This window comes from Doryrhamphus excisus, chromosome 18 (genome assembly GCF_030265055.1).
Source record: "Doryrhamphus excisus isolate RoL2022-K1 chromosome 18, RoL_Dexc_1.0, whole genome shotgun sequence".
Taxonomy (NCBI): domain Eukaryota; kingdom Metazoa; phylum Chordata; class Actinopteri; order Syngnathiformes; family Syngnathidae; genus Doryrhamphus; species Doryrhamphus excisus.
In genome coordinates, this window is record NC_080483.1 from 3,385,671 (window position 1) to 3,411,186 (window position 25,516).

At 45.7% G+C, this 25,516-nt stretch overlaps 5 protein-coding genes across 7 annotated transcripts in view; 2 read left to right on the plus strand and 3 right to left on the minus strand.

Moving 5' to 3' along the window:
* LOC131105933 (E3 ubiquitin-protein ligase RNF123) overlaps positions 1 to 3,176 on the minus strand; it is a 38,826-nt gene extending 35,650 nt beyond the window's left edge. The window contains exons 1-4 of one of the 3 annotated variants that reach the window (XM_058054455.1): positions 2,243 to 3,176; positions 1,597 to 1,713; positions 1,440 to 1,524; positions 202 to 281 (exon numbers count right to left, since the gene is read on the minus strand). In XM_058054455.1, coding sequence (XP_057910438.1) covers positions 202 to 281; positions 1,440 to 1,524; positions 1,597 to 1,678 — 247 coding nt within the window. In that variant the 5' untranslated portion in view covers positions 1,679 to 1,713; positions 2,243 to 3,176. The remainder of the gene's footprint in view (positions 1 to 201; positions 282 to 1,439; positions 1,525 to 1,596; positions 1,714 to 2,242) is intronic. The other 2 variants (XM_058054453.1, XM_058054456.1) reach the window with 2 other exon arrangements.
* aldh4a1 (aldehyde dehydrogenase 4 family, member A1) lies at positions 3,076 to 6,932 on the plus strand. Its single transcript, XM_058054460.1, has 15 exons — positions 3,076 to 3,395; positions 4,175 to 4,268; positions 4,344 to 4,436; positions 4,502 to 4,549; positions 4,609 to 4,764; positions 4,828 to 4,977; positions 5,037 to 5,111; positions 5,179 to 5,366; positions 5,428 to 5,501; positions 5,566 to 5,762; positions 5,830 to 5,877; positions 5,945 to 6,097; positions 6,163 to 6,284; positions 6,348 to 6,466; positions 6,526 to 6,932. Exons 1-15 carry the CDS (start codon positions 3,355 to 3,357, stop codon positions 6,636 to 6,638), a joined length of 1,671 nt encoding a protein of 556 aa, XP_057910443.1. The 5' UTR covers positions 3,076 to 3,354; the 3' UTR covers positions 6,639 to 6,932.
* Positions 6,933 to 7,536: 604 nt separating this feature from the next.
* On the plus strand, positions 7,537 to 8,350 carry LOC131105995 (achaete-scute homolog 5). The gene is made up of 2 exons (XM_058054617.1): positions 7,537 to 7,650; positions 7,736 to 8,350. The coding sequence occupies exon 2, from the start codon at positions 7,821 to 7,823 to the stop codon at positions 8,184 to 8,186; it is 366 nt and encodes a 121-aa protein (XP_057910600.1). The 5' UTR covers positions 7,537 to 7,650; positions 7,736 to 7,820; the 3' UTR covers positions 8,187 to 8,350.
* Positions 8,351 to 8,733: 383 nt separating this feature from the next.
* LOC131105994 (protein phosphatase 1 regulatory subunit 15B) lies at positions 8,734 to 11,565 on the minus strand. The gene is made up of 2 exons (XM_058054616.1): positions 9,254 to 11,565; positions 8,734 to 9,059 (listed from the first exon to the last, which is right to left on the minus strand). Exons 1-2 carry the CDS (start codon positions 10,808 to 10,810, stop codon positions 8,856 to 8,858), a joined length of 1,761 nt encoding a protein of 586 aa, XP_057910599.1. The 5' UTR covers positions 10,811 to 11,565; the 3' UTR covers positions 8,734 to 8,855.
* A 328-nt stretch (positions 11,566 to 11,893) lies between these two features.
* Positions 11,894 to 25,516, minus strand: part of pik3c2b (phosphatidylinositol-4-phosphate 3-kinase, catalytic subunit type 2 beta) — a 28,483-nt gene continuing 14,860 nt past the window's right edge. The window contains exons 12-33 of the mRNA XM_058054615.1: positions 24,244 to 24,366; positions 23,994 to 24,161; positions 23,767 to 23,881; positions 23,542 to 23,684; positions 23,277 to 23,465; positions 23,113 to 23,206; positions 21,954 to 22,048; positions 21,692 to 21,872; positions 21,482 to 21,589; positions 21,304 to 21,396; positions 21,103 to 21,232; positions 20,898 to 21,034; positions 20,662 to 20,831; positions 20,414 to 20,570; positions 20,236 to 20,345; positions 19,942 to 20,143; positions 19,194 to 19,318; positions 18,995 to 19,112; positions 15,976 to 16,048; positions 14,751 to 14,857; positions 13,727 to 13,855; positions 11,894 to 13,647 (exon numbers count right to left, since the gene is read on the minus strand). Of these exons, the coding sequence (XP_057910598.1) occupies positions 13,456 to 13,647; positions 13,727 to 13,855; positions 14,751 to 14,857; positions 15,976 to 16,048; positions 18,995 to 19,112; positions 19,194 to 19,318; positions 19,942 to 20,143; positions 20,236 to 20,345; positions 20,414 to 20,570; positions 20,662 to 20,831; positions 20,898 to 21,034; positions 21,103 to 21,232; positions 21,304 to 21,396; positions 21,482 to 21,589; positions 21,692 to 21,872; positions 21,954 to 22,048; positions 23,113 to 23,206; positions 23,277 to 23,465; positions 23,542 to 23,684; positions 23,767 to 23,881; positions 23,994 to 24,161; positions 24,244 to 24,366 (2,959 nt within the window). The 3' untranslated portion in view covers positions 11,894 to 13,455. The remainder of the gene's footprint in view (positions 13,648 to 13,726; positions 13,856 to 14,750; positions 14,858 to 15,975; positions 16,049 to 18,994; positions 19,113 to 19,193; positions 19,319 to 19,941; positions 20,144 to 20,235; positions 20,346 to 20,413; positions 20,571 to 20,661; positions 20,832 to 20,897; positions 21,035 to 21,102; positions 21,233 to 21,303; positions 21,397 to 21,481; positions 21,590 to 21,691; positions 21,873 to 21,953; positions 22,049 to 23,112; positions 23,207 to 23,276; positions 23,466 to 23,541; positions 23,685 to 23,766; positions 23,882 to 23,993; positions 24,162 to 24,243; positions 24,367 to 25,516) is intronic.

Here is a 25,516-nt window from a genome sequence, read left to right on the forward strand (position 1 = left end):
TGGTGAAAAAAACATCAAAAGTGGAATAGGCGCAGCAAAGAGTGAAGCTGATAAAAATAAAAATAAAAATAAAAATAAAAATAAAAATAAAAATAAAAATAAAAATAAAAATAAAAATAAAAATAAAAATAAAAATAAAAGGTTTTTCACAAAGCTGAAATGACAGTTTTGTTTCCCACTCTTCTTTGTAGTCACACGTACCTGCACTGTCCTCAGCGCTTTCCCCTTCACACAACAACATTTCCAGGTGAGAACCAACATCCTGGAAGGCCAAGGACTTCCTGGAGATGAGAAGTGAACATATGAGAACCCACTACCAGGTCTTTAAATTTTATCTTCTTGTCACATCTGTCCAGGGATGAGGAACCATCGCAACACCAAGGCTGTGTTCGAAACCGCATGCTTACATACATACTTCCATGCCCATACAATCCACACTCCAATCCATCAGACAGCAGGCAAAGCATTTACACTACAGCGTACTACATGATAACCCACAATGCATTGCACTCCTACCTGAGCCGAAATCGACAGGCTGAAGCTGATTTCACTTTAGCTCTAAACTCTTTAAATACATCACTTTACAGAGATGTTTTTTTGGCCGTTTAGATCCCAAGGGTTCCATTTATTTGTCCAAATACCAACCGTTTACAATTTCATTCGGACGAATTCAGCTAAATTTAAGCTAGCTAAAGTGAACAACGCACTTTAGGTTATTTTCAAAAATTAAAACACCCCTTACTTTTCTCATACACAAAAAAAACATAGTGATAAATCACTGCTTTTACTTTGAAAACAAGAAGACAACCAACTCGTAATACATCCTGCTGCTCAGTGTTCAGCCAATATTTTTTTTCTTTCTCGGTGACATCACGTCGCGTTGCATCCTGGGTAATTTGAGTGTGAGTAGTAAGCTGATGATACATAGTCAACATTTCTGGCGAATGCAATGCAGTATGCATCCGGGAACTTCTCGCATACTGCCAGTGTAGACACAATGCATACTCAAAGAGTTAGTATGAGTAATAGGTAATTATGCGCTTTCAAACACAGCTCAAGACACCATTTTGTTCCAAACAACGTCTGTTTATGTGTGTGTGTGTCTATGAATAGAAGTGTCGGTAACATGAGGCTGGCGAATGGACGTCAGCACACTGACGAACTTGAGCCTCTTTCATGCTGCCTCTGCTAGCCAGTAATCTTGTTCTGTGTGAAGGGCACCCACACTGACAATGTGCCGGGTTTCAGAGGTCATATCCCAATCGTAAGAGAGGCTGCGTGAAAGGAAATAGCGTGAAGCTCAAAACGTGAAGTGCAAGATGCACTTTTCACTGATTTGTTTTCACATTTCTGTATGAAAGGGGCTAGAAAAACAACAATAAAAGCGACGTCCTCATTTCATTGTACAGTAAAGCCTGGCGGTGATTTCAGGAAGATACCTGAGGGAGGCCAGAGCAGGTCCTTGCTTTCCGGAAGGAAAGACATGATGCAAATAGTCACTCAGCAGCTTCTCGTTCACAATACCTGACGGATGAAAAAAAAAAAGAAATGAGGCACGATGAGGCTGCAGGCGGTGTCAACAACGTCCGCACTCACCGGTAGATCTCGGCTTGTCCGTGTCTGATGACAGTCGATAGTTGCGGCGGCTCAGAGCGGTCCCGCCACCTTTGGAGCTCATGCTGCCTGCTAGGAGTCAGCTGACCCTCACAACCACTACAAAGCAAACATGATTACACAGTCGGCTGCACAAAATAATCACATGGATGACTGTACTGTCCAGTGAGTGAGCCTGACATGTTTTTGATGTGATGGATTATTTCCTTTTTTTTATTATTATTATATAGGACGTCCCATGAACAGCAGCAGACCGTTAGAAGCCTCAACCTGGGACCCATATTGGTCATTAAGTCACAACCCACCATTTGTATTATCAAAATTGCATAGTGTGATTTTTGTCGCTGTCTGCAACCCTGAAGAGTTTGTATTACCATCATTAAATTGTGATTATTTTTATGTAAGCACAATGCTCTGAACGTGGTGTGTGTATATACACACTCACAAAAAATCGCGACCTCCATTCTAAGCAAGAAATCCCATTTTTTTCATCGTCATCATTACCTTCAAATGAATCTCTTTTTGCATGTGATATTCTGCTCATTTGACTTAGTGACGTTTGACATTTAACTACAAGAAAAACCACTTAGTGGTTCTAATTAAGCGTGAAGGAATGCCTTGAGCTCACCTGGCCTGATATATCTTCTGGACTCACATAGAAATGACGGTTGATGACAGTTTAAGAGACACACCAACAAAATCGACGTATCTCCTCTGTAGCGTCTTTCTTCTTCAATGTAGCTTCTAGCTAGCAGGCTAGCTGCCGTTAGCTAGCTAGCAAGGAAGCTCGCGTCACCAAACACCAACATCACACTTTTGACAGTGAAACTCACCACTTTGTCCTGTTTCGCCTATCCAGCCCAGTGTCAGTAGTTTCCTCTTGTTTTGTTGATTTAATCCGAATGACAGACGTGTGCAGGTTGATTTCAACCACAATAGTCTTATCAACGCCTCTGAAGCTACGGCACTCAATGAGGGTCAAAAATGACAGCTCACGAAAGGCGAAATGAACAACTGTGTTTATTTTCCCAGTCCCAGCTTAGATAGAAAGCAAGTAAACCATTAAAGATTTTTTTTGTTATTGGGGCCATAAGTATATCTGCCACGAAATGTACAAATTGCCTGTTACATTTGCATTTACATGCTTGTCGAATCTTGTGGTCTTAACAAAGCGCTAAATCTTTGAAACATGACATTAAGAGCAACCCACACAGCCGGATAACATAACTTTAACATTTGGACATAACTTCCGGATCGGTATAACGTTAGAAACAACTCATTTTTGATTGGCCCATAAGTTTTAAATGGATTCTGTGATTGGTCAGTCATGAAGCCCGCCTCTGTGATATACCACTTGTATGGTATGATCACCATGCCATGGTGGGTGTTACCAAGCACCCCCAAGCACATATAAACATACCAAGCACATTTAAATCAATATTATATGTATGTAATGTGCGTCTATCTAAGTATATTATAAATATCACGTCCACAATCTAATGTTGGACCAGGAAATGTAACTCAAGAAGGAACCCGCCCACTGTTACGTCATAGTCTCGAAGGCATCCCGGCGGACTGGGCCAACTCGGAGGTGGTATCAGTCCAAACAGTCGTCAAGTATTCTGAGGCCGTACCATCGGTGGTTAACCAGGGGAGGGTTTTCTGTCTTCATTTTTTGACGTCTTTAAGGGTGTTTCCTTTCTTCCTGCTTTATTTGTGTCCTGGTGCTGGACGGGAAACATGCTGCGCGTGTCAGCAGCGGCGCGGCTGTCGTGGAGGGGGTAGGTGGTACCGTGACACCGAACTAAGTGGACCGGAGAAGCACGGTCACCTCTGCTGGAAGCGAGCTAATGCTAACTTAGTTTGACGTGAGCCAGACATGCTAGCTTGTTAGCGGTACACATGTATGCTAATATGCTACACTGTATGGTAATACTTTGACCAATATTCAACACTTAATTAGCCTAATGAGGTCATTCACTGGACAGGGCTTGTTGCCTCTGACTAAATAAACGTTAATATGTCTTAAGGAGATATTTGTTTACCTTTTATGGGTCACATGACGTACTTGGACCACTCGTGGCCAACTGACAGGTGCTGGCCGGTTCCAACAGTCAGTGTTAATTAGCTAAGATAATTAGCTTTCCCAAGAGACAGTGTAGTTTGCGACCTTCATCTTTTATATTGTGATGAATAATTTTATTATCGTGTGATATCGTTGTTCCAAACGGAATGTGTCTTCAACATGTTTGTTGACTTTCTCAGCACGTCCGTGAGTCACACTGGGACATTATATAAAAACCCATTGGGACACATCAGACAGTGAGACACGTGGACAAGCAGCTACACGGCGACCTTGAGTTTGTCTTTGACAAAGTCGACAAAGCAAGTTAATAAGTCATGAAGATAAAAGGTGAAGGTTCACAGTCACTTTTTAACATTCACCGCTGAGACACCACGTGTTGGACTCGTCTAGACAACCTCTTCACCTCCCCTGCTTGTTAGTGTGGAATTAACATGCGGGAAGCTTTCAAAATAAGAGCCCGTGTTGTGTTTTCAGGTTGAAAACGTCTGCGTGTGCGACGCTGTCTGTGAAGAATGAGCCCATCCTTGCCTTCAAACAAGGAAGCGTGGAAAGGACCAAACTTCTCCAGGTTCCTACTCCTGCATGTCTTTCCTGGGATAGGCTCCAGCTCATCCTGAACATGAATTAACTAATTCGTTGTCAGGCGCTGGAGCGTGTGAAGACAAACACTGAGGAGATTCCCTGCGTGGTTGGAGATGAGCACGTGTGGACTAGCGACATCAGATACCAGCTATGTGTGAGTGTGTCATCTCCTGCTGGGATCACCAGTGGAATCTATAACGAGTGTTTGTTTCTTTGCAGCCGTTCGATCACGCTCACAAGGTGGCCAAGTTCTGCTACGCCGACAAGGTGAGCCACATAGTTTGTATCGAGCGCCGCTGCGACGTCATTAATTGGCGTGCGTGCAGGAGCTGATCAACAAAGCCATCGTGGCGTCGCTGGCGGCGCGGAGAGAGTGGGATCTGAAACCCGTCCAGGACCGAGCTCAGGTTCTCTTGAAGGCAGCTGATGTCATCAGCGGACCCAAGCGAGCGGAAGTCCTCGCCAAGACCATGGTCGGACAGGTAAGCAGAAGATGCTAAGCTAGTTAGCGTCACAGTCGTTGAGCGTGTGTTCGGGGCTTCCAGGGCAAAACGGTGATGCAGGCGGAGATAGATGCGGCCGCCGAGCTCATCGACTTTTTCCGATTCAACGCCAAGCACGCCGTGGAGCTGGAAGCGCAGCAGCCGCTGGACGCTGAAGGAAGCGTCAACACAGCCCTCTATCGCGGTTTGGAGGTACTGCATGTGTATAGTGCCGCCTGTCGGGTTCGATTACACATCTTTTTCTTTGCCAGGGCTTCATCGCCGCAGTGGCGCCATTCAACTTCACTGCGATAGGTGGGAATCTGGCGGGAACGCCGTCCGTGATGGTGAGTCTCCCGGGAGGGTTATCGTCAAACACAATGAGTTTGTGGCTCAGGCGTTGACCTCCCGCAGGGAAACGTGGTCCTGTGGAAGCCCAGCGACACCGCCATGTCTGCCAGCTACGCCGTCTACAAGATCCTGAGGGAGTGCGGCCTTCCTCCCAACATCATCCAGTTCCTTCCAGCCGACGGCCCCGTGTTTGGAGATGCCGTGACGGCATCCGAGCATCTGGCAGGAATCAACTTCACTGGCAGCGTTCCGTAAGGACCATGCAGGGCGCTGTGTCTGCGCGGTTCAGAACTGACGTTTGGACCTTTGCAGAACCTTCAAGCGGCTGTGGAAGCAAGTGGCACAGAACCTGGACATCTACAGAAGCTTCCCTCGACTGGCAGGAGGTGAGAATGACTTTTAAAATACATTTGATGGACTTTTCTCATGTCATCTTCTTCTCGTTCTCAGAGTGCGGCGGCAAGAACTTCCATTTTGTGCACAATTCTGCAGACGTGCGAAGCGTAGTGAACGGGACCGTCCGCTCTGCGTTTGAGTACGGCGGGCAGAAGTGTTCGGCGTGCTCCAGGATGTACATCCCACAGAGCCTGTGGCCGCAGGTCCAACAGAAGCTTGTGGACGTCCTCAAAGAAGTCCGAGTGGGAGACGTGAGTGTCGTCTTCAAGGTGCTGCTGCAGGTGGACCACAATCTTCTAACCTCTACTTCTTCTTCAGCCCGTAGAAGACTTTAGCACCTTCTTCTCTGCAGTCATCGACCACAAGGTGCCGCCGCCATCTTTGCACGTACATCTCTCACGTATGTGTGCTCATGAACCGTCTGCTCCCGCAGTCCTTCAGACGCATCAAGACCTGGTTGGACCAGGCCAAGACCTCCCCCAACTTAGAAATAATCGCCGGGGGCAACTGTGATGACTCCAAAGGCTACTTTGTGGAGCCCACTGTGATCCGGACCAAAGACCCCCTGGACGCCATCATGGAGGAGGTCCAGTCTTGTCCCGTGCCGTGACATCCCGCTTTGCTTCCTCCTCACGTCTTTGTGTGCCTCAGGAGATCTTTGGACCAGTCCTGTCTGTTTACGTCTACCCTGATGATGACTACAAGGATGTCCTACGGTTGATTGACAGCACTTCCCCGTACGCGCTCACGGGGGCCGTCTTCGCTCTGGACAGGTAAGCCCGCTCGTGGCAGCCGTGACGCCCACCGACATTTCACCTCTCGACACGTGACCGCAGGAGCGTCGTCGACGAGGCCTCCAAAGTCCTGAGGAACGCCGCCGGAAACTTCTACATCAACGACAAATCCACCGGCTCCATTGTGGCCCAGCAACCGTTTGGGGGCGCCAGGGCTTCAGGTGAGACCCCGCCCCCTTTTAAGTGGCGAACATGATCCTGACAGCATCTCCCCTTCCAGGCACCAACGACAAACCCGGCGGTCCACACTATGTCCTCCGCTGGACGTCGCCTCAGGTTGTCAAGGAAACGCACATTCCGCTCTCTGAGTGGAAGTACCCATACATGGAATGATTGACGGCTTGGCCATGCCCCCCCCCACCGTCCACTCTGCACTGAACTGTGAATGTAAAGAGCGGCGTGCACGTCTTCCAAAGCACACGCTTGTGTTTGTGAGATTTTTTCCGTCGACTTTTTACATTTCTAATCACATCAGACTGTCCTAATAAAATAGTCATGTATATGGAATTATGGAACAATAACATGTTTCATTACTGCTGATCTTTGATTTTGTACAATTATTTTAGGTTGTGACACCTTTGTACAGTAGAAAATATGAAATAAACAAGATCAGTCTGCTTTTGCTTCAAAGAAGTTAAAACTTGATATGTGATGTTTGTGCTGCACGGTGGTCTAGTGGTTTGCGCGCAGACCTCACAGCTAGGAGACTAGTGGAGTTTGCATGTTTTCCCCGTGCATGCGTGGGTTTTCTCCGGGTACTCCGGTTTCCTCCTACATTCCAAAAACATGCTAGGTTAATTGGCGACTCCAAATTGTCCATAGGTATGAATGTGAGTGTGAATGGTTGTTTGTCTATATGTGCCCTGTGATTGGCTGGCCACCAGTCCAGGGTGTACCCCGCCTCTCGCCCCAAGACAGCTGGGATAGGCTCCAGCACCCCCACAACCCTCGTGAGGAAAAGCAGTAGAAAATGAATGACTGTAATGTTTGCCACTGAAACATTTACACAGCAGCTCAGGTTACCCGTGTGTGTGTACCTGTGTGTGTGTGTGTGTGTGTGTGTGTGTGTGTATAAACAGTATGTGAGCAGGTGAGAGGCTGACACAGGAAGTGTGTGTGTGTGTGTGTGTGTGTAGAAACACACACAAACAGTAATTTGCATGTTTGATGTGTAAAATGTGTCACCAGGAAGTGGATGACGTCGAGGGTGCATTGTTGAGTCGAGATGTTAACACTCACACAAACACACACACACACACACACGGAAGGGGACGGAGTCTCTACTGGCATAAGCAGGTAACCCCTGCAAGCTTCCTTCAGGAGCCAAACTCCAACACAACAGCAGGTAAGTGAAAAGACAGCTCGCACACAACTATTAGGTTATTAGCATACAGTATATGATGTAGTTATGTAACGTTACTGTACTGCAGACGTTCCTTCTAACTTGTCCGAGTTGAGACAGTCGAATGTCTCCCCCTGCTGGGCACTGCGAGAACACCAGCCTCCCAAGCAAGCATGAACCTCTCCAAAGGGCCTCTGAGGGCCCCGCCCCCTGTCCTCTTTCCCTTCTTGAGCAGCCTCCACCAGCACCTGGAAACCCTCAGGTGTCCTATGGAGGTCCTGGGCCATCCCACGGACGCCGCCTTTGTCCAGACGCGCAACAAGCGTGAGCGGATGAGGGTGAAGTGTGTGAATGCAGGCTATGCCAGGCTGAGGCAGCACCTGCCAGGCTGCAGCACCATCAGGAGGCTCAGCAAAGTGGAGACGCTGCGAGCTGCCATCAGCTACATCAAGTACCTGCGAGACCTGCTGGTGGCGCTAGAGGATGGGTCCACAGGGACGCATGGACTTTCACCTGCCAAGCGTTGCCTAAATAAATGAGACAAACAGCCGGGAGGCAGTCATTAGGAGAACATGGCCTGCAGTAGTTTTACCTGCATCACCGTCTGCTGAGCTCCTGCTGAGGAGCGACATCACAAAATAACTAAAGCTTCAGGCTGTCGTGTAATATTTATTTTATCAGCAAAACATCACACACAGGAAGATGATGCCTTACAAAAATAAAAGCTTTTTGAATTAACACCGGAGTCCTTTTCCTTTGAAAGTCACCTGACGAGTCTTACTTCCTGTCTGACAGGCAAACCAAAATAGTACACAGGGTCAAAGGTTAGCAGCTGACAGCCACACTTTCAAGCTAAATCACTTTAAAAATATGTTTACATATACTGTACATACCCACAGTATATATGGATACATATACACTGTATGTAAAATACAAACATCTTGTGTTTTAATACGATTTCAATACTATTAATGACCCATGAGTCATGTGACTGAGCAAGCCTAACCCCCACCCCCCTTCCCCAACATGGGACGTCCACTTTGGCTTTCGAGAAACAATGAAAAGAAAGGTCAAAGTTGAAATGAATGAGAAATGGTCATCGGGTGGGGAGGGGCGGGCTGGCCAAGGTGCTAACTTGCTGCCACATGCAAAGTTCAAAGGTCGTGCCATGGAAGCAGGCAAACAAACTCATGAGGCCGCGTGTGTTCTCAGGCGTCGTGGCCTACGAGGCGGCGGTACGCCAGGCGGCGGTGCCGCGGCTGCAGGCAGTAGGCGATGCTAAGCTCCACCTCCTGACAGCGCCGCAGGAAGCGACACCGGTCCCGCGCGAGCTCCTCCCATGGACCCTTGCGGTCCTCTTCCTCCTCGCCACAGCTGGCAAAGAACTCCTCGACGCGGTCAGAGAAGCGCACCTGGCACAGGAAGTGGAAGGGTTTCAGAATAAATGCTGTTCTTTAAGAGTCCACCAGGAGGCAACAAAGCTCCACAGCAGGACTCGTCTATGATTGGCTAGAGTGGTCCCACCCACACCAGCAGGTGTGATGATCTCAACCCTTTGCCACAAGTGTTAAATATATTAGGAAAGAGTAAAAACATCTAAACTAACCTTTTTGGCAGTTCTCGGGGTCAGGCCAGAGGAGGTGGAAAATTCGGAGAAACTGCTGTCCAGTTTCTCCACATTCTCCTCCTTCTTGGACACAGGTAGCGACTGAGCCTTGGGACGTGGGAGCCGAGTGGGCGCCTTTGTGGATGTCCTGGTCTGAGCAGAACCTGCCTTCCCAATGGGGGCCTGGAAGTTGAAAAGACTGTAAGGGTCCGACGAGGCGAAGGAGTTGAGCAGGCGGAGGCTTTCCGCCTCGTCCACTTCGCTGGCTGATGTCGAGTCATCCCATGTGTCGCTCCCCGATGGAGGGGAGGACGCGAGGGGGAGAACGGCAGCAGGGGTGAGGTCGGGGGAGGAGGCCGGGGTGGACTGCGTGGAGGAAGGAGGCAAGGTGGCGGGAATGGAGCGTGGCGGCGTGCGGCCCGTGTGCATCGGGGCGGTGAAGTTTCGGAGGTTGTAGGGGTCGCGACTTACACACAGGGAAGTGAAGAGACGCTCCGCCTCCGGATCAAGTGGGTCATCCGAGTCAGAGGCTTCGTCGTCTTCGTCGGTGGAGTCCGAGAGACCAGACGAGCCCTCACTGTCAAAGCCGTCATCATCGTCGTCGTCGTCATCTGATTGGCTGCTGATGTCATCGTCACTGCAGGGACAGCCCATAATAAAAGCGATGCTCTTGTTTTGGCAATGAGGGGTCGCCACAGCAGGTTCACTTCCTTCTTTCAAGGTTTCTTCAGACTGCGCCTCCACTGTCTTGTCGGAGGGTCCCGGTGGTGCGTGCGAGGTCAACAACAAGTTTGCATGCTCCTCCTCCAAGCTGGAGTAGCCATTGTCCTGATCCCGAGCTAGCAGACCCACCACAGAGCAAGCCGCAGCGATGTTAACTTGGTGGTCTACTGCGGACCAGCCTCTGTTCCGGACCCGGTCATTTTTAGAAGCATCCTCTTTGTGGACTCCAGCGTTTTCGTCCAGCAACAACAACTCTTTTGTGTCCAGCTGTGGACTAACGTGGGCTGCCACTGTTCCCAATTCAGCCCGGGACAAATGGGACAACAATACTGCGTGGGTCATGTCGCCTCCAAAGAAGTTGCTCAACCAAGTCCTGCCCCTCACCTGATCCATCCTTGTGCCAGGTTTCAGGTCCTGACAGGACCAGGAGAGGTTTCCAGAAGACGACTCAGGTTGGTGGCTGAGGTGAATGTCGACTTCTCCAAGTGATTCGGCGCTCATCCAGGACAAAGTAGTACCCGTCCTCGGCTCCAGCAGGCCGGCGGGACAAAGTTGGTTCTGACTGAGCGGCATTACCAGCTGTCGGAGAAGATTCCCCTGCTCATCAACCAGATAACTGTTCATATCACTATCGTCGGCCAGAGAGGGGATTCGTGTGAAGCCCGGTAGATATTTGTTCAGAAATGAAAGCGCGGGCCTGGACAACACGGAGAGCAGGCCGATCCACGGACTTTCCTGACTCTCAAGGCCGGCGGAGGCTACACTGAGGCCGGCACGAGAAGGCAAGCTCTGCCCGCACGGTAACTGTCCCTCGTTACTCCTGTTTCCAAACATCTTGTATGAACTACAAGGTGTAGATATGATCTCTACAAACAAATACTGAACTTTTGGGTCAAGAAAAGGTGAGCTATCGCAGGTTAGCGGCTAACGTGACAGCTGTCATACGAAAGCGGGCTACAGCAGCACCAAAACGTCCTTTTGAGAGAAACAAAAAGTCTAGTATGTCCATTGAGAGAAACAAAAAGTCTAGTATGTCCACGGAGACATTGTCCTTACATTGACTGGACAGCACAGCGGCCATTGTAACACAGAGGAACCCAAGAAATGTCGTCGCTTTCCCAGTCGAGCTCCGCCGTGGTTCGCTGTGAGCGGTGATTGGACTTCTTTCTAGCCGACAACTTGGAGAAGACATTGGGGGAGCTGGACAGCGTAGATATCCGGAGCACACTTGACTTCGAAGACAAAAATCGAGCCATGTTGATGTGTTTTTTCGTCCAAAAGGCGGGTTAGCTAGCAGTCCTGCGTCGCGCGTTAGCAGGTTAGCAACGGGGCAACGTCCGGGCCCCCGACAAACGACGATTTACTCCCAAAAAAATCCCACAACACAAGACTGGATGTTTTAATGTCGTCCACAAAACTATAGTCCTCTTTCTAACAAGAATACTGACTGGAGTTGCCTTCTAGAGCAAAGTTTCGCCGCAAGAGTCGTTTCCGTCCGTCGAGAGTGAGATTTCATCAGAAACTTTAGGGATCGTCTGGCAGCCTCAAAGCGAAAAAATACATCCGGGGAGTGTCGCGGTGTTACTAAACCAGAGGAAAGCGTATCTACCGGTTGCTGTTACATAACAACTCACAGGAGAGGGTGTTCTGCTACGTCATCATCTTCTGCTGCATGCTGGCAGTGGCATGAAGGAATTAAAGTCATATGTCATCCAGTTGGCATCCATTATGTCGTTGATACAATATGTTTACCTGTATGATGCAGTCAATATATATTAGCTTATATACTGCATATATTATGTAGCAAAAATGCTCTAGTTTCGCCAATAACATGAACATATTTGTTTTTCATGGATATAAATGTGCTCCCAGGAAAAACAGAATGAATGTTACGATCAAAGTTGTTACTAAGTCCCATGAACCAAAAGAATAAAGCTACGTTCCGTTCAAGTTTATTTTGTAGTGCAAATCATCAAAATCAAAGTTAATACAAAGGAGTTGCTGACTGGGAATGGGAACAGTGAGTCCGACACGTTTGTTGTGGTCTTTTTTTTTTCCAACACGAAGCGTTGTCGCCATGAAGTACAACTTCACAGGTGGTGGTGTTGGGAACAACAAAGGTCAGTTAGCTTTCACAGCACCAAGAGCATGTGGACACAGGAAGTCTGGTCCCCTTCATGCTGCACTTAGCAAAAAAATAATAAAATAAAAAATACAATGCAGGCGAGCTCGCTATAAAAAGTATCAAATCACAGACGACTCGGGGAGTCTCATGACGCCTGCTATCAACATCTTTCTGCTCCGCACACGTTCTTCAGTCTTTACTTTTCAAACAGTGGATCTATCAACACAGCCAAATATAAGAAGTCCTAGCCAAGACGTCATCATATCTCGGAAGGCAGTTTGCATTTGCTTGTGCTTTTCACAATAAAAACACAACTGTGTTCAGTATTGGACCTCAGCTAGTATTAGCATACTGTACATCAGGGGTCTCAAACATGCGGCCCCCGCCTTGATATGAAAGTTTCATGTTAGTGCGGCCTGCGCAAGTTTGATATGGATGCTGAATGGTATCATGTACCCAGAAAAAATTATTACGTTTGATTAATGTTCATGTTAAAGGTTAAATAACTGTTAATGGTTATCCTCCCTATCCGTGTGGAAGTGGTAAGTTTTTGGCTATTTAAGTTGAAAGGAAATAACTTGAAGGCTACCGTTTAGGTCGCTAGCTCTCTAGTTTGCGAGTTAGCATGTGTCTCAAGACCCTGCAGTTGCGCAATATGTTGTAAATAAAAAGAGTATAAATGTGACTATAGTCGTGTTTTGTCATGTCTACAGGGCTCTAATAATGCTTTGTTCATTTTAATCTGAAAAAAATCATTTGTCTACCCACCAACTATATATGTGGTTTCTTATTTGCTGTTTTATTATTATTATTATTATTATTATATTTATTTATTACTGATTGATTTTCTTTATTCTTTTGTTTATTTGTTTATTTATTCTTCATCTTATTTTGTGCAGAAAAAAAAATTAAGATATTTGAGAATAGTGGAATGTTTTATCAGAGCTTTTATTGTAGAAAATCGGAACCAAAGCACTGAAAAAGTTTGTATATTTTTCTGTTTTTAATAAATGCGTTTTTGTTTTTTTTGCATCAGACTGGGCCTGATGCGGCCCAGTCTCACCCAGACCCTAGCTCCAGTGGCCCCCAGGTAAATTGAGTTTGAGACCCCTGCTGTACATCCTTTGCTCCCCTTGAATTAAAACACTAAGTTAGTATAACTTATTACCTCTTCAGCACACCTGAGCATAACATCTGCTCAAAAGTCGGATTTATTCAATCAATAAATTAGAGTGGTTGTGTCATGTGACTAGAATGTTCATCTAACGACCTGACACTTGCAGCAGCTTGACAAGAAACTCTCCTTCACTTTAAAAAAAGGTTTTTCCCTTTTCTTCCTCTGAGCGCTTCCAGCTCAGTGGGCGGAGTCCGGGCTGGCGCCCCCCAACTGGTGCCAGTCCACCCAGTGCTGACCCGGGACCAGCTTCTTGAGGGGGATGAAGGTCTCTCCCAGCAGCGTGTTGTCCCAGAAGGCACCGTCCCCCAGAACCCGCAGGTGGATCACCCTTTGGTCCAGGTCCCCGCGGGGAATCCTCTCATACACCAGCTGTAGGAGCGACACGCCATAAAGTGATTCAAAACAAGCCGGGTGGGTCCGTAGACACTTCTCACACACACTCGCATACCATTTCGTTGTAGGTGGGGTTACACGTGCGGCGTGCCGCCTTTGTCTTCCTCTTACTCGTCTTCTGAGGGTCTGGGAGGAGGTACAGCTTCACATACGGGTCTGGGTCTGTTCCATCCTGCAGAGGCTGCTGCTCACGCACACACACACACACACACACACACACATACACACACACTAAAGCAGGGGTCTCAAACTCAATTTACTTGGGCGCCACTGGAGCTAGGGTCTGGGTGAGACTGGGCCGCATCAAGTTTAAAAAAAAAACGCATTTATTAAAAACCAAAAAAAAAACTTCGCTTTTGTTCCGATTTTCTACAAGAAAAGCTCTGATAAAACATTCCACTGTTCTCAAATATCTTAATTTTTATTTTTCTACACAAAATAAGATGAAAAATAAATAAACAAATCAAGAATAAAGAAAATCAATCAGTAAGAAATAAATATAATAATAATAATAAAAGGGCAAATAATAAAAACTTAAGAAACCACATATAGTTGGTGGGTAGACAAATGATTTTTTTCAGATTAAAATGAACAAAGCATTATTAGAGCCCTGTAGACATGACAAAACACGACTATAGTCACATTTATACTCTTTTTATTTACAACATATTGCGCAACTGCAGGGTCTTGAGACACATGCTAACTCGCAAACTAGAGAGCTAGCGACCTAAACGGTAGCCTTCAAGTTATTTCCTTTAAACTTAAATAGCCAAAAACTTACCACTTCCACATGGATAGGGAGGATAACTATTAACAGTTATTTAACCTTTAACATGAACATTAATCAAACGTAATAATTTTTTCTGGGTACATGATACCATACAGCATCCATATCAAACTTGCACGGGCCGCACTAACATTAAACTTTCATATCAAGGCGGGGGCCTCAAACTAGTGTCCTGCAGGCCACATTTGGCCCGTGGGCTGCGTGTTTGAGACCCCTGCACTAAAGTCAATGCACATCAGAAGAACATGTGACTTGTAAGCACACACACACACACACACACACACACCCTTACCAGTCCTCGAATGTGCATGACCATGATGAAGAGTTTATCGTTCCTGTAGCAGATGGACAGTTTGACCTCACCAAGCTCTTTTCCGGAAACGGGAGTCCATGACATCTCTGAATGCACATGTACACACACATGTAAACACACATATACGCAAACAATGGCTATGCATTATATGTTGTATGAATATGTGGGACTGACAGTGGTGTGAAAAAGTGTTTGCCCCCCCCCCCTTTACTGATTTCTTATTTTTGTCACACTGATATGTTTCAGATCATCAAACAAATGTAAATATCAGTCAATAACAACACAACTCAACACTGAACGCAGTTTTTAAATTCATCTTTTTGTTATTAACGGAGGGGAAAAAATCCAAACCTTAGTGATCGCCCCCCCCCCGTTATAAAACATAACTGAGATTAATTGAAATCTACTAGCTTGGAAAAGGTTAAAAATCAATTTGGGACTCCAGCTAAACACAGTGAGAGCCATTATCCACAAATGGCTAAAAACATGGAACAGTGGTGATCCTTCGGCCAACCAGAAGACCCCCCCCCCCAGTGGGCAGCGACTCACCAAAGAGGTCACAAAAGACCCCACAACAACATCCAAAGAACTGCAGGCTTCACTTGCCTCAGTTTAGGTCAGTGTTCGTGACTCCACCATAAGACACTGGGCTAAAACGGCCTGCATGGCAGAGACCCAAGACCAAAACCACTGCTGGACAAAAAGAACATTAAGTCTTATCTCAATTTTGCCAGGAAACATCTTGATGATCCCAAAAGTTGAAACTTTTGGAATTGTGTGTCCCATTACATCCCATTACATTTACGCTTGATGAAAATGAAACATTTAAGTGTGACAAAAAAATAAGAAACCAGGAAGTGGGCCGATTGACATGAGGAACAACAACAGATTTAAATTCGACACGTGAGCAGAGCCGAAGCTGCAAATGACGATGAACTTTGACCCCTGACTATGTGCTGGCATGGGTGTGTTTTATCTTGGGTGTGGTTCCTGTCCGGGGAAAAGGCCTTCAACTTTAGTTGCTCTAAATAAGTACAAAAAGAAATGAAACTAAAAGGTGGGTGTGATAAGATTTGATGGTGTGTTCAACTGGTTATGCCTGCTTTATCACTGCTGTGTGTGTTTGTGTGTGTGTGTGTATTAACTGAGCTCCTGGTGTCTTGGCTAGGACAGTGTGTGTGTGTGTGTGGCATGACATGCAAACCTGCTTTGCTGCTGCTCGGCGCAGGCCTCTCGTCTCTTGGCAGCGCGTGGAAGAAGGTGTACACAAGGTCGCACTGCGTACACACACACACACACACACACACGATAATTAATATACACTGTGACAGTCAACATAACTATATTATAGTGTATATATGGGCTAATAACTATAAAAGCAATCTTCACTCGCTAAATGTACCGCAAAAAAAAGGTCAGTAAGGATAATTCATAATGCCGCCTAGAGAGAACATACTAACTCCTTATTTCTAAAATCACAAATTACTTCAACTTGCTGATATAGTTCATCTTCAAACAGCTAAAATAATGCATCAGGCTAAAAATAACCAATTAGCTAAAAATGTCATCCAATACTTCTCTACAAGAGAGGAGAAATATGATCTCAGGGAAGAAGTACATTTGAAACACTTCTATGCTAAGACTACGTTATGCTAGCCATAGCATTTCAGTATGTGGAAATTAAAATTAAAATTCAATTATATTAGGAAAGCAGGAAGTGAACAAATGTAACAGTAACTAATTGTAAAAGTACCAGATGGAGGGGTAGGATTTAATAAGCTTTGCTTCTTCCTACTCCTTTTGGACATGTGGAACTGGGAACTGATTATGGGATGCACTCAATTGTAATCTGATGCATGTTCAATTGAAATTAAACCATTACCATATTAAAATGCGACCAAGACATTATGCTGCAGGTCCATGCTAACAGACAGGGATGCGTGATAAATAATAATTATCATATGAAATTTGAGTGCCAGCGTGCCCAAACTGGAAAGACCTGCTAGAGCAAAGCTGATCCCTCCCAGCGTGTGTGTGTGTGTGTGTGTTTATGCTGATATAATAAGCCCTGAGAAAGGTCAGAGTGAAATGTAAAGCGGGTGGGGGTCAGATTGAGCACAGCCAACGTGTCAGCATAAGCTTTTTTAGATATTTTTATTCATTTAGTGTTGCAGTGAAAAATTAAAAGGATGCCACTTTGATATGAAAAAGCAGATATAAACCTTCTTCTGAAATATTTTTGTAATATTATCAATTCATTCACATAATATTTTGACATTATCGCCATATTAGAGCTCTTTCCCTCGGCTTAAGTTCCCCCAAATTGGTATTATGACTTGGAAAAATATATTTTTTTCTTTAATATTTCAACTTTATGCTCCTAAAATGACTTTATTTTCCCTCATACTCTAACAAGTTGATTCTCGTAAAATTGCAACTTAATAATTGCAATATGTTGACTTTATTCTTGTAAAATCACAGCTGTTGAAATGACTTTGCCATAAAATTTTGACTTTATTAACTATCATTTTCTAAAAGCTACAACTTTAGTCCTTGTTTTGTTTTGTTTCTCATTACAACTTATACGCATACAACATTATACTTTTTCTTGTATATTTCAACGTGATGCTACTGAAATCATGGTATTTTTCCTTATTCTACAAAAGTAGCGATTTGTTTTCTTGTCAGATTGCAACTTTTTCCCCATAATATGTTGGCTTTATTGTTGCAAAATGACGGCTGAGTTTTCCATGTTTGCCATTTTGTTAAATTATAGTTTTCGAATGTGCTGTGGGCTAATGAGAAAAAAAACACCTGCAGATGGCGATTTGGACACCTTCATACTAAGCAGTTACATGTATATTTTTTATGTAGTATTTTTTTAAGTAGTTATTATTGTATTATTATATTATAATATATTATGTATTATTATATATTAAATTATTGTGATATCTTGCAAACATTCAATATTTCCTTCTAAAATTACAGAATTTCCTCCTAATTTTTCAGTACAAAAACCATCCCGGTCAGCGGCCACATAAACTCTTTGCTGCCCCCTGGTGGCCAGAAAGGGCAACATGGTTGCTAGTGGTGCTCATGGAAGGAATCGTTTCCAACAACAACAATTTGAGAGGCCTTTTAACCCTCCTCTTGTGTTAGGGTCGGCACCGACCCGTTTTACATTTTAATGCATAAAAAGAATCACATAACATTTGTTTATTGCATCAAGGCTTTTTGACTATGTCAGGAAACTCTATTTCAACAAAATAAAACCAAAAAAATATTTTTTACTACATTTTAAAATGGTCTGGTTGAAATTATGACCACTGTATTTTTAGGGTCGGTTTCGACCCGGTTATAATAATATGACTATAAAGCAATATTTTGAGCCACAACTGAAATCATAAGTGTACAATTAGCCAACACAATGACAACCAGCTCCTCTTCTCATCATGTAAGCTTCAGGGGATTCTCATTTTGACCGCTTTTCCAATATACCAGCAGAAAAACAATGTCCAGACATGTGAGGTGAATTCACTCATTTGATGTGATTGATTGATTTGATTGATTTCACATTTACAATTTGAATCATGGAAAGAATGGCAAGAAGTACAGTGAACCAAGATCTGGACCTGTTCTGCTTTTTCATTTCACTTTATACTAAAGTTCTATAACTGAAAACAATAACTTTTTCTACCTTTTCTTGACATTAATATATATGGGTCAAAATTCACCCCAACACCATAGATGTTTCTTTAGTGATTGATACTAAAATGAGAAAATAAATAAAACTAATTGATTTAAGAGATATGTTCTATAGCTCTCAGTAATAGCCAGGTAACAAAAAAAACTTAAATTGAAAATGATTCTTTTGAGGTTCATTTTACCATTTTTGGAAATTAAAATGGAGGGGTATAGTGACAAAAAAAGGCCTACATGCCCACACCAAAAGTATTAAAACCAACATTTTCATGCATGAGGAAGCCTAAGAAGGTAACCAAGACATGAGAAGCAAATTTGATGGTAACTTTTGTTTTTAGTGTATTTTATAGCTGATTTAATACATGGGTCAAAACCGACCCGTTAACATAAGAGATGATACCAGAAAGCGAACACAAGAGGAAGGTTAAAGGACTTTTTAGTATCTTTTAACATTGTCGGGTGACAGTTTTGAAGAATTAAACTTAAATGAACACCAAGAGTCGCTGGGGAGTCTGACTAACCTGTGAGACGTCGGGGGAGGCGTGGATCAGATGCCACACGTAACCGTTCAGTTCATCTTTCCTCCTGTCAGCCACCGCTTCGCCACGGGAACGGCCAATCACAAAGCGGCTGGGGAAGCTGTGGGTGGGGCAAAGAGGACCCGAGGAAGTGTTTTTTCAGACAGGTTTTTGTGTTGTGCGTGCGCGTGTGTGTGTATACCTGGGCAGTTTGGAAGAAGGGAACACAAGTCTCAGTTTGCTGTGAAGTTCATGGAACTCTTCAAAGGTCCTCTGAACCAACAGCACCTCCTGCTGACCTTCACGCTCCACCTTCACCACAAAGGCCTGAAACGGCAAAGCCCAGCGAGCAAGTCAGCATAGCATGTCCGACATAGCATGCTAATGAAACCAGTACAGGAGCAAGTACAGGCGGGGACCCGGTTTATGGCGTTCCATGTCACCTCATTTTGTGGTCTAGTGGTTAGCGCGCAGACCTCACAGCTAGGAGACCAGGGTCAATTCCACCCTCGGCCATCTCTGTGTGGAGTTTGCATGTTCTCCCCGTGCATGCGTGGGTTTTCTCCGGGTACTCCGGTTTCCTCCCACATTCCAAAAACACATACACTTAATTAGCAACTCCAAATTGTCCATAGGTATGAATGTGAGTGTGAATGGTTGTTTGTCTATATGTGCCCTGTGATTGCCTGGCAACCAGTCCAGGGTGTACCCCGCCTCTTGAACCCTAGGTGTGAGGTCTTCGCGCTAACCACTAGACCGCCGTGCCTTCCCACAACCAAATTTTCCCAAATTTGTGTTGTTTGTCATTATATCAGAACTGGTAACATATCCAACAAAAATGATTTTTCTTCATAATATTATGACAAAAACGTTTTCTTGTTAGGTTCACCCGAGAAGCACCTGTAATTAAAAAAAAAAAACACATTTAAAGAAAAACAAGCGTGACTCACGTATCCCTTGCTACTGTTGGCTGTGCGCACGTGGCGGCAGATGTAGAGGTTTCTGATGACACCGTCGCTCTTTGCTGTGTGAACTCGAGGAGCGAAAGACAGCATGGGACGATCCTCCGCCGAGGCGAACTTCATCTGAGCCAGATTGTGGATGAAGAAGTTGAGTTTGGTCGCCACACTGCCCAGACTGGACTCGATCAACCTGCTCACACACACACACACACACACGTGTGCTTTTTAGCCATGTGGTATATCAACATGGAATCTGTGTGATGGATGTGTGTGTGTGCGTACCTGGTAAAGTACATGGTGGCGTCGGCCTCAGACTCGTGAGGCCTTAGAGCATCATAGACGTATTTCAGATCATCGATGTCGGAGAGTTCGGGAATGCCACAGGACAACATCTGGCGGCGACAAAACAAAATGCTGAGTCATCAACCTCGCTTGGTCGTGCGTCTGCATGTTTGCGTACCAGTCCCAGGAGATTGAGGAAGAGGTGTGTGTGTTTCCTGATCAGGTTGTAGGCCTCACAGCACAGGTCCACAAAGTCGTGGAAGCGACTGGATGGCTTGTCGCCGCCGTTGATGACGTACGCCATGTCGGAGGTGAACACAAAGGGTGCGCGGTCCCTGCGGGCATCACACGATCCACGCGCCACATGATCACCACGAGCGAGGTTGTGCTGTTGAAACTTGTTCAGAAGGATTGAGGAGCACTCACCGCTTGATGTTTCCGAACATCTGAGCGTGTCCCAGGAACTTTCCGAAGTCGATGTGGAACATGTGACCGCTGGTCTTCAGCATGATGTTGTCGTTGTGGCGGTCGCAGATTCCCAAAATGTACGTTGCCACGCAGCAGCCGGCGCACGAGTAGATGAAGTTCTCCACCGCCTGAGAACATTTATGAATGAAGATGCGCTCCTGCTCAAAGGAACGAAGATGCAGTCCGGTGTAAACCTTGTCGTACTGCTCCTCAGCAGGGTTGTGTTTCTGCAACCAGTCGGCTAGCGGTCGGTCTTTGAAGGACCCGGTGACGCCGTGCTCCACCTGGATCTTCCTCAGCGTGTCAGCCTGAGGAATCATCTCCACCATTCCTTGGGAGCATGTGACAACACACCTGTCAGTCATTTGTGATCGGATATAAAAAGATAAGCATCCTCACCTCGTCCTCTGCCGGTGGAAAAACACTTGAAGATGACCATCCTCATGTCCAGACCTTCCTGGATCCAGATCTTGTTCATGATGCGAATAACCTGCAGGGTGAGCATGTCCTGCCGCAGGTCGTCCCCGGACTACGGTCGGAGACAACAGTTAGGCTCCAAAGATTCCACAAACAGTTTGCTTACGTTTGTGGAGACTTCACCTTGAAGATGACGTTGACATTGTCGCCCAAGGCGTCCACGTTCTGGAAGGACAGCTTGAGCGGGACAGCATTGGAGTTGAAGAAAGAACATGACTACAGAAGACACCAGAAGGCCAGCATGAGTCAGAAGATAAGCACATGTGTGTGTGTGTGTGTGTGTGTGTGTGCGTGCGTTCACCTGGATGTTGATGCCCCTGACCAGCATGGCGGGGTTCAGAGGAAGTCTACAGCTGCTGTTGACTGAAAAGAACTGCTTCATCTCCTCCAGACCTTCTCTGAGCACATTCTGAGAGACACACACTAACGTAAGATCACATCTAATAGAGTTCCTCACATAGTTTCAAACTTCATGAATAATTATGGACTGGATTTTTGTCAGCGAGCTCACTTGTCTGCTGGAAGGCGTCGCGTCTCGGACGTTCTGGGCCACCTTGGCCAGGATGGACACCATCCAGCACTGGCGGTCGAACTCATCTCGGAGGCCTCGTCCTACGCAGCAGAGCAGGGCGGCCAGCAGGTGTTGATAGCGAGCGTAGAACTGACTGTCCTGCAGGTTGTCTTTCAGTAGCCTGAGGAGGAGACGTACGTCAGGTGACATGTCGTCGCGACAAAAGGAGTCCAGAGGAAGGTGTGGTTAAGTGGAAACTCACCAGAAGAGGTAGTGAGCGATGCGAACATCTCCGATGGCTCTGCGGAGCAAGAAGCGGACCAAGGAGCTGTCCAGGTAACACTCGTACTTCAGAGCCTGACATCAGGAGACAAGCATGTCAACAAAATTAAATGACTAAATGAACTAAAATATAAATATACTGTAAGACTTTTAAGGGACGCGTTCAAAGACGTTGACAAAATGTAGTATTCTACACTGGGCACTAGGTGTCAGTAATGTCACTGTAGTGTTTGGTGAGACAAAGATCAGATGTGATAGCCAGAACAACAGGATTTTATTGCAGGAGTGAATTACCTCACGTATATAAATAAATAAAGAAATATGTATATAAATAAATATACTGTAAGACAGGGGTCTCAAACACGCGGCCCGTGGGCCAAATGTGGCACTGTGGAAGTGGTAAGTTTTTGGCTATTTAAGTTTAAAGGAAATAACTTGAAGGCTACCGTTTAGGTCGCTAGCTCTCTAGTTTGCGAGTTAGCATGTGTCTCAAGACCCTGCAGTTGCGCAATATGTTGTAAATAAAGAGTATAAATGTGACTATAGTCGTGTTTTGTCATGTCTACAGGGCTCTAATAATGCTTTGTTCATTTTAATCTGAAAAAAATAATTTGTCTACCCACCAACTATATGTGGTTTCTTAAGTTTTTATTATTTGCCGTTTTATTATTATTATATTCATTTATTACTGATTGATTGATTTTCTTTATTCTTGATTTGTTTATTTATTTTTCATCTTATTTTGTGTAGAAAAATAAAAAGTAAGATATTTGAGAACAGTGGAATGCTTTATCAGAGCTTTTATTGTACAAAATCGAAACCAAAGCAAAGTTTATTAATTTTTCTGTTTTTAATAAATGCGTTTTTTTGGGGGGGGGTTTTGGAAAACCTGATGCGGCCCAGTCTCGCCCAGACCCTAGCTCCAGTGGCCCCCAAGTAAATTGAGTTTGAGACCCCTGCTGTAAGACTTTTAAGGGACGCATTCAAAGACGTTGACAAAATGTAGTATTCTACACTGGGCACTAGATGTCAGTAATGTCGCTGTAGTGTTTGGTGAGACAAAGATGAAACTAACTTCACCAAGTTACACTGCGAACATGTCTTTCTTAGTTAGGATAAAAAAAATGTCAAAACACTACCTGGACCAGCTGAGGCAGGAAGTCCAGCAGCTCTGGGTCAGTGATGGAGTCCATCCATTGGACAGCAGTTCTCCTCAGCTCCTGGTCCGGGAAGCTGAAACACACACAAATGGTCACACGGGACCTCACAGGCCTAATGTCTGTCTGGGGGGGCAGGGACGTACGAGGCATGGAGGAGGCCCAGGGCGTCCAGGTGCCCCAAGCAGGCCCACTGCTTCAGCAGTGCATAAATGTCGGGCAGACAGGCCCACTGCCAGCAGGGGGCGCTGGCGAGAACAAGCGGCAGCGCTGCACTTTCAGCCTGACAGAACGCCTTCTTCTCCCACAAAAGACGCTTATCCTCTGCCGTCAACCTGCACGGATTTGCCCGATTTTTAACAGAAGAACCAGCAGACAAATATTGCATGCATGTGTGGGCGTGGAGCTGACCAGAAGAAAGCCTTTTTGTGCAGCACATCCTGAAGCTGGATCTGGCTGATGGCATCCAGCCTGGAAAAGTCGTACTGAGGACAGAAATCTGCTGCAGGCGGCGTGCTGAAGTGGGCCTCAAAGGACGAGGTGGGGAAGTCCACCTGTGTCAAACCAATCACCTCAATTCGTTTTTTTTTTCTGAAACACTTCAGACCGGAGTGGATGTCCAAACGTGACGCTCACCTGCAGGATGACGCTGTCTGGCTGGCTGAAGTTTGGCGAACTGGAGCGAGCGTTCCCGCTCCTCCCAGGGGTCGATGGCCACAGGCCCAGCAACTTCCTTCCACACGTCAGCACGCTACACACACACACATTGTGAACAGCACTATCGCACATCCATACACACTTCCCGCTGTTCTAACTGGATAAGAGCTGCTGCCTTGCACAGGAAGTGACATCACGTTACTCACTGTCTGAAGTTAAAAAGCGGCATGGTGACCCAGCCAAGAGCCTCGATGCTCCGCCGCTGTTTCCCCTTCTCCTCCACTCCACCAGGGGGCGGCAGGGAGCTGGCATACAGCGTCACCATCAACTGAGTCTCTCTGGGCAACTGGTTGATCTGCACCGGGAAGCAAACCCTGCAGGGACAAGCAGGCGCAGCTTAAGGGGGGGGAGGCGGACCGCACACTCCGTGAGACAGTAGTCCAGCAGTCCACACACCTCTGGTCCCACACCACAAGGTGAAACAGGTACTTGCTGACCGCCTGCTTGCTGGTGTGCTGTGGCGCGCAAAGCTCCGCCCCTCCGTGAGTTAGCGAGCAGGACAGGAAGAAACCCTCATAGCTGGCGTCACATGTATGAAAAGATAAGATAAAACTTGTACATTTACATTAATGATCAACTTTGTTAGTCGCTTGTGGTCATGTGACTTTCAGCCCTTCTTGATGTGTTTCATAAAGAATGCTAACAGGCCATTACACGTGTGTGTCTCTCTCGCTCCCTCTCTCTCTCTGTCACACACACACACGCTTAAGCCAGGTGTCAGGCAAAGCAGCCAGCCCCGCCTCCTCTCAGAGGTGAGAGGTCACTGCTAGTTCCCAGGCAGTCTGCCTTTGTGAGCACAGATGGATGACTGGCAGAGAAGGAGTTCACTTACGCCGCATGTTGGCTTCAACCCCTCATTCGGATTTCAAAAATGTTTATTCTCAACATCATTTCTTTCTTTCACTTTCACTTAAAGAGAGGAAACTGAAGTCGAATGTATGTTTCACGTGCACATTTGATTCCTTTATCCCACCAGATTATCACTTGTGAAAGAAATAATTTGCTTCCTCATTTAAATGTTCAAGCACTTTTGAATATAACATTAAATATAACTAGATCAGTGTTTTTCAACCTTTTTTGAGCCACGGCACGTTTTTTACATTGGAAAAATCTTGTGGCACACCACTAACCAAAAATGTTCCAAAATGTCACCACGACCTCACACGTGCATCAATAAGTCTATGGGAGGAACAAGGTAGGTGTTGCCACACGGACCAATATTACATTGCTCTGCCAGTCTTTACACCACAGACACTCCACAGTAGCCACGTTTTTACATGACAAGTTTTTCTCTTTCCGAATGACCTTTCGGGAAACAATGGTATCCATGGAAAGGAATATTCCAATCTCTTGTCTACATGCGCCGTGAAAATCAACCAGAATAGTCAATAGGGCATGCCCAGTAAAACGTAAACATCAACATCATGTGATACCGGCTTCCCCGAGTTTTTCTTTCACTTGTTGGAATAACTCCGTATTGCCAGTTTTTCGTCTGTCCAGTCTTGAAATTTTGTTTGAATCAAAAACAAACTTTGATCCGAGGAGCTATGTTGTCTGGGGCTATATGCCCCTGGTAGGGTCTCCCAAGGCAAACAGGTCCGAGGTGACGGGTCAGACCAAGAGTGATTCAGAAGACCCATATGAGCAAGAACGAGAGGAGAAAGCGTAC

Bases quoted from the DNA above. Each gene is read 5' to 3' on its own strand.
- LOC131105995 (XM_058054617.1), top strand. From the start codon at position 7,821: ATGAACCTCTCCAAAGGGCCTCTGAGGGCCCCGCCCCCTGTCCTCTTT.
- LOC131105994 (XM_058054616.1), bottom strand. From the start codon at position 10,810: ATGTTTGGAAACAGGAGTAACGAGGGACAGTTACCGTGCGGGCAGAGC. The intron at 9,060-9,253 runs GTTAGTTTAGAT...TTCCTGTGCCAG, and splicing joins CCCCGAGAACTGCCAAAAAG to GTGCGCTTCTCTGACCGCGT.
- aldh4a1 (XM_058054460.1), top strand. From the start codon at position 3,355: ATGCTGCGCGTGTCAGCAGCGGCGCGGCTGTCGTGGAGGGG. The intron at 4,269-4,343 runs GTTCCTACTCCT...ATTCGTTGTCAG, and splicing joins AAAGGACCAAACTTCTCCAG to GCGCTGGAGCGTGTGAAGAC. The intron at 5,763-5,829 runs GTGAGTGTCGTC...CTTCTTCTTCAG, and splicing joins AAGAAGTCCGAGTGGGAGAC to CCCGTAGAAGACTTTAGCAC.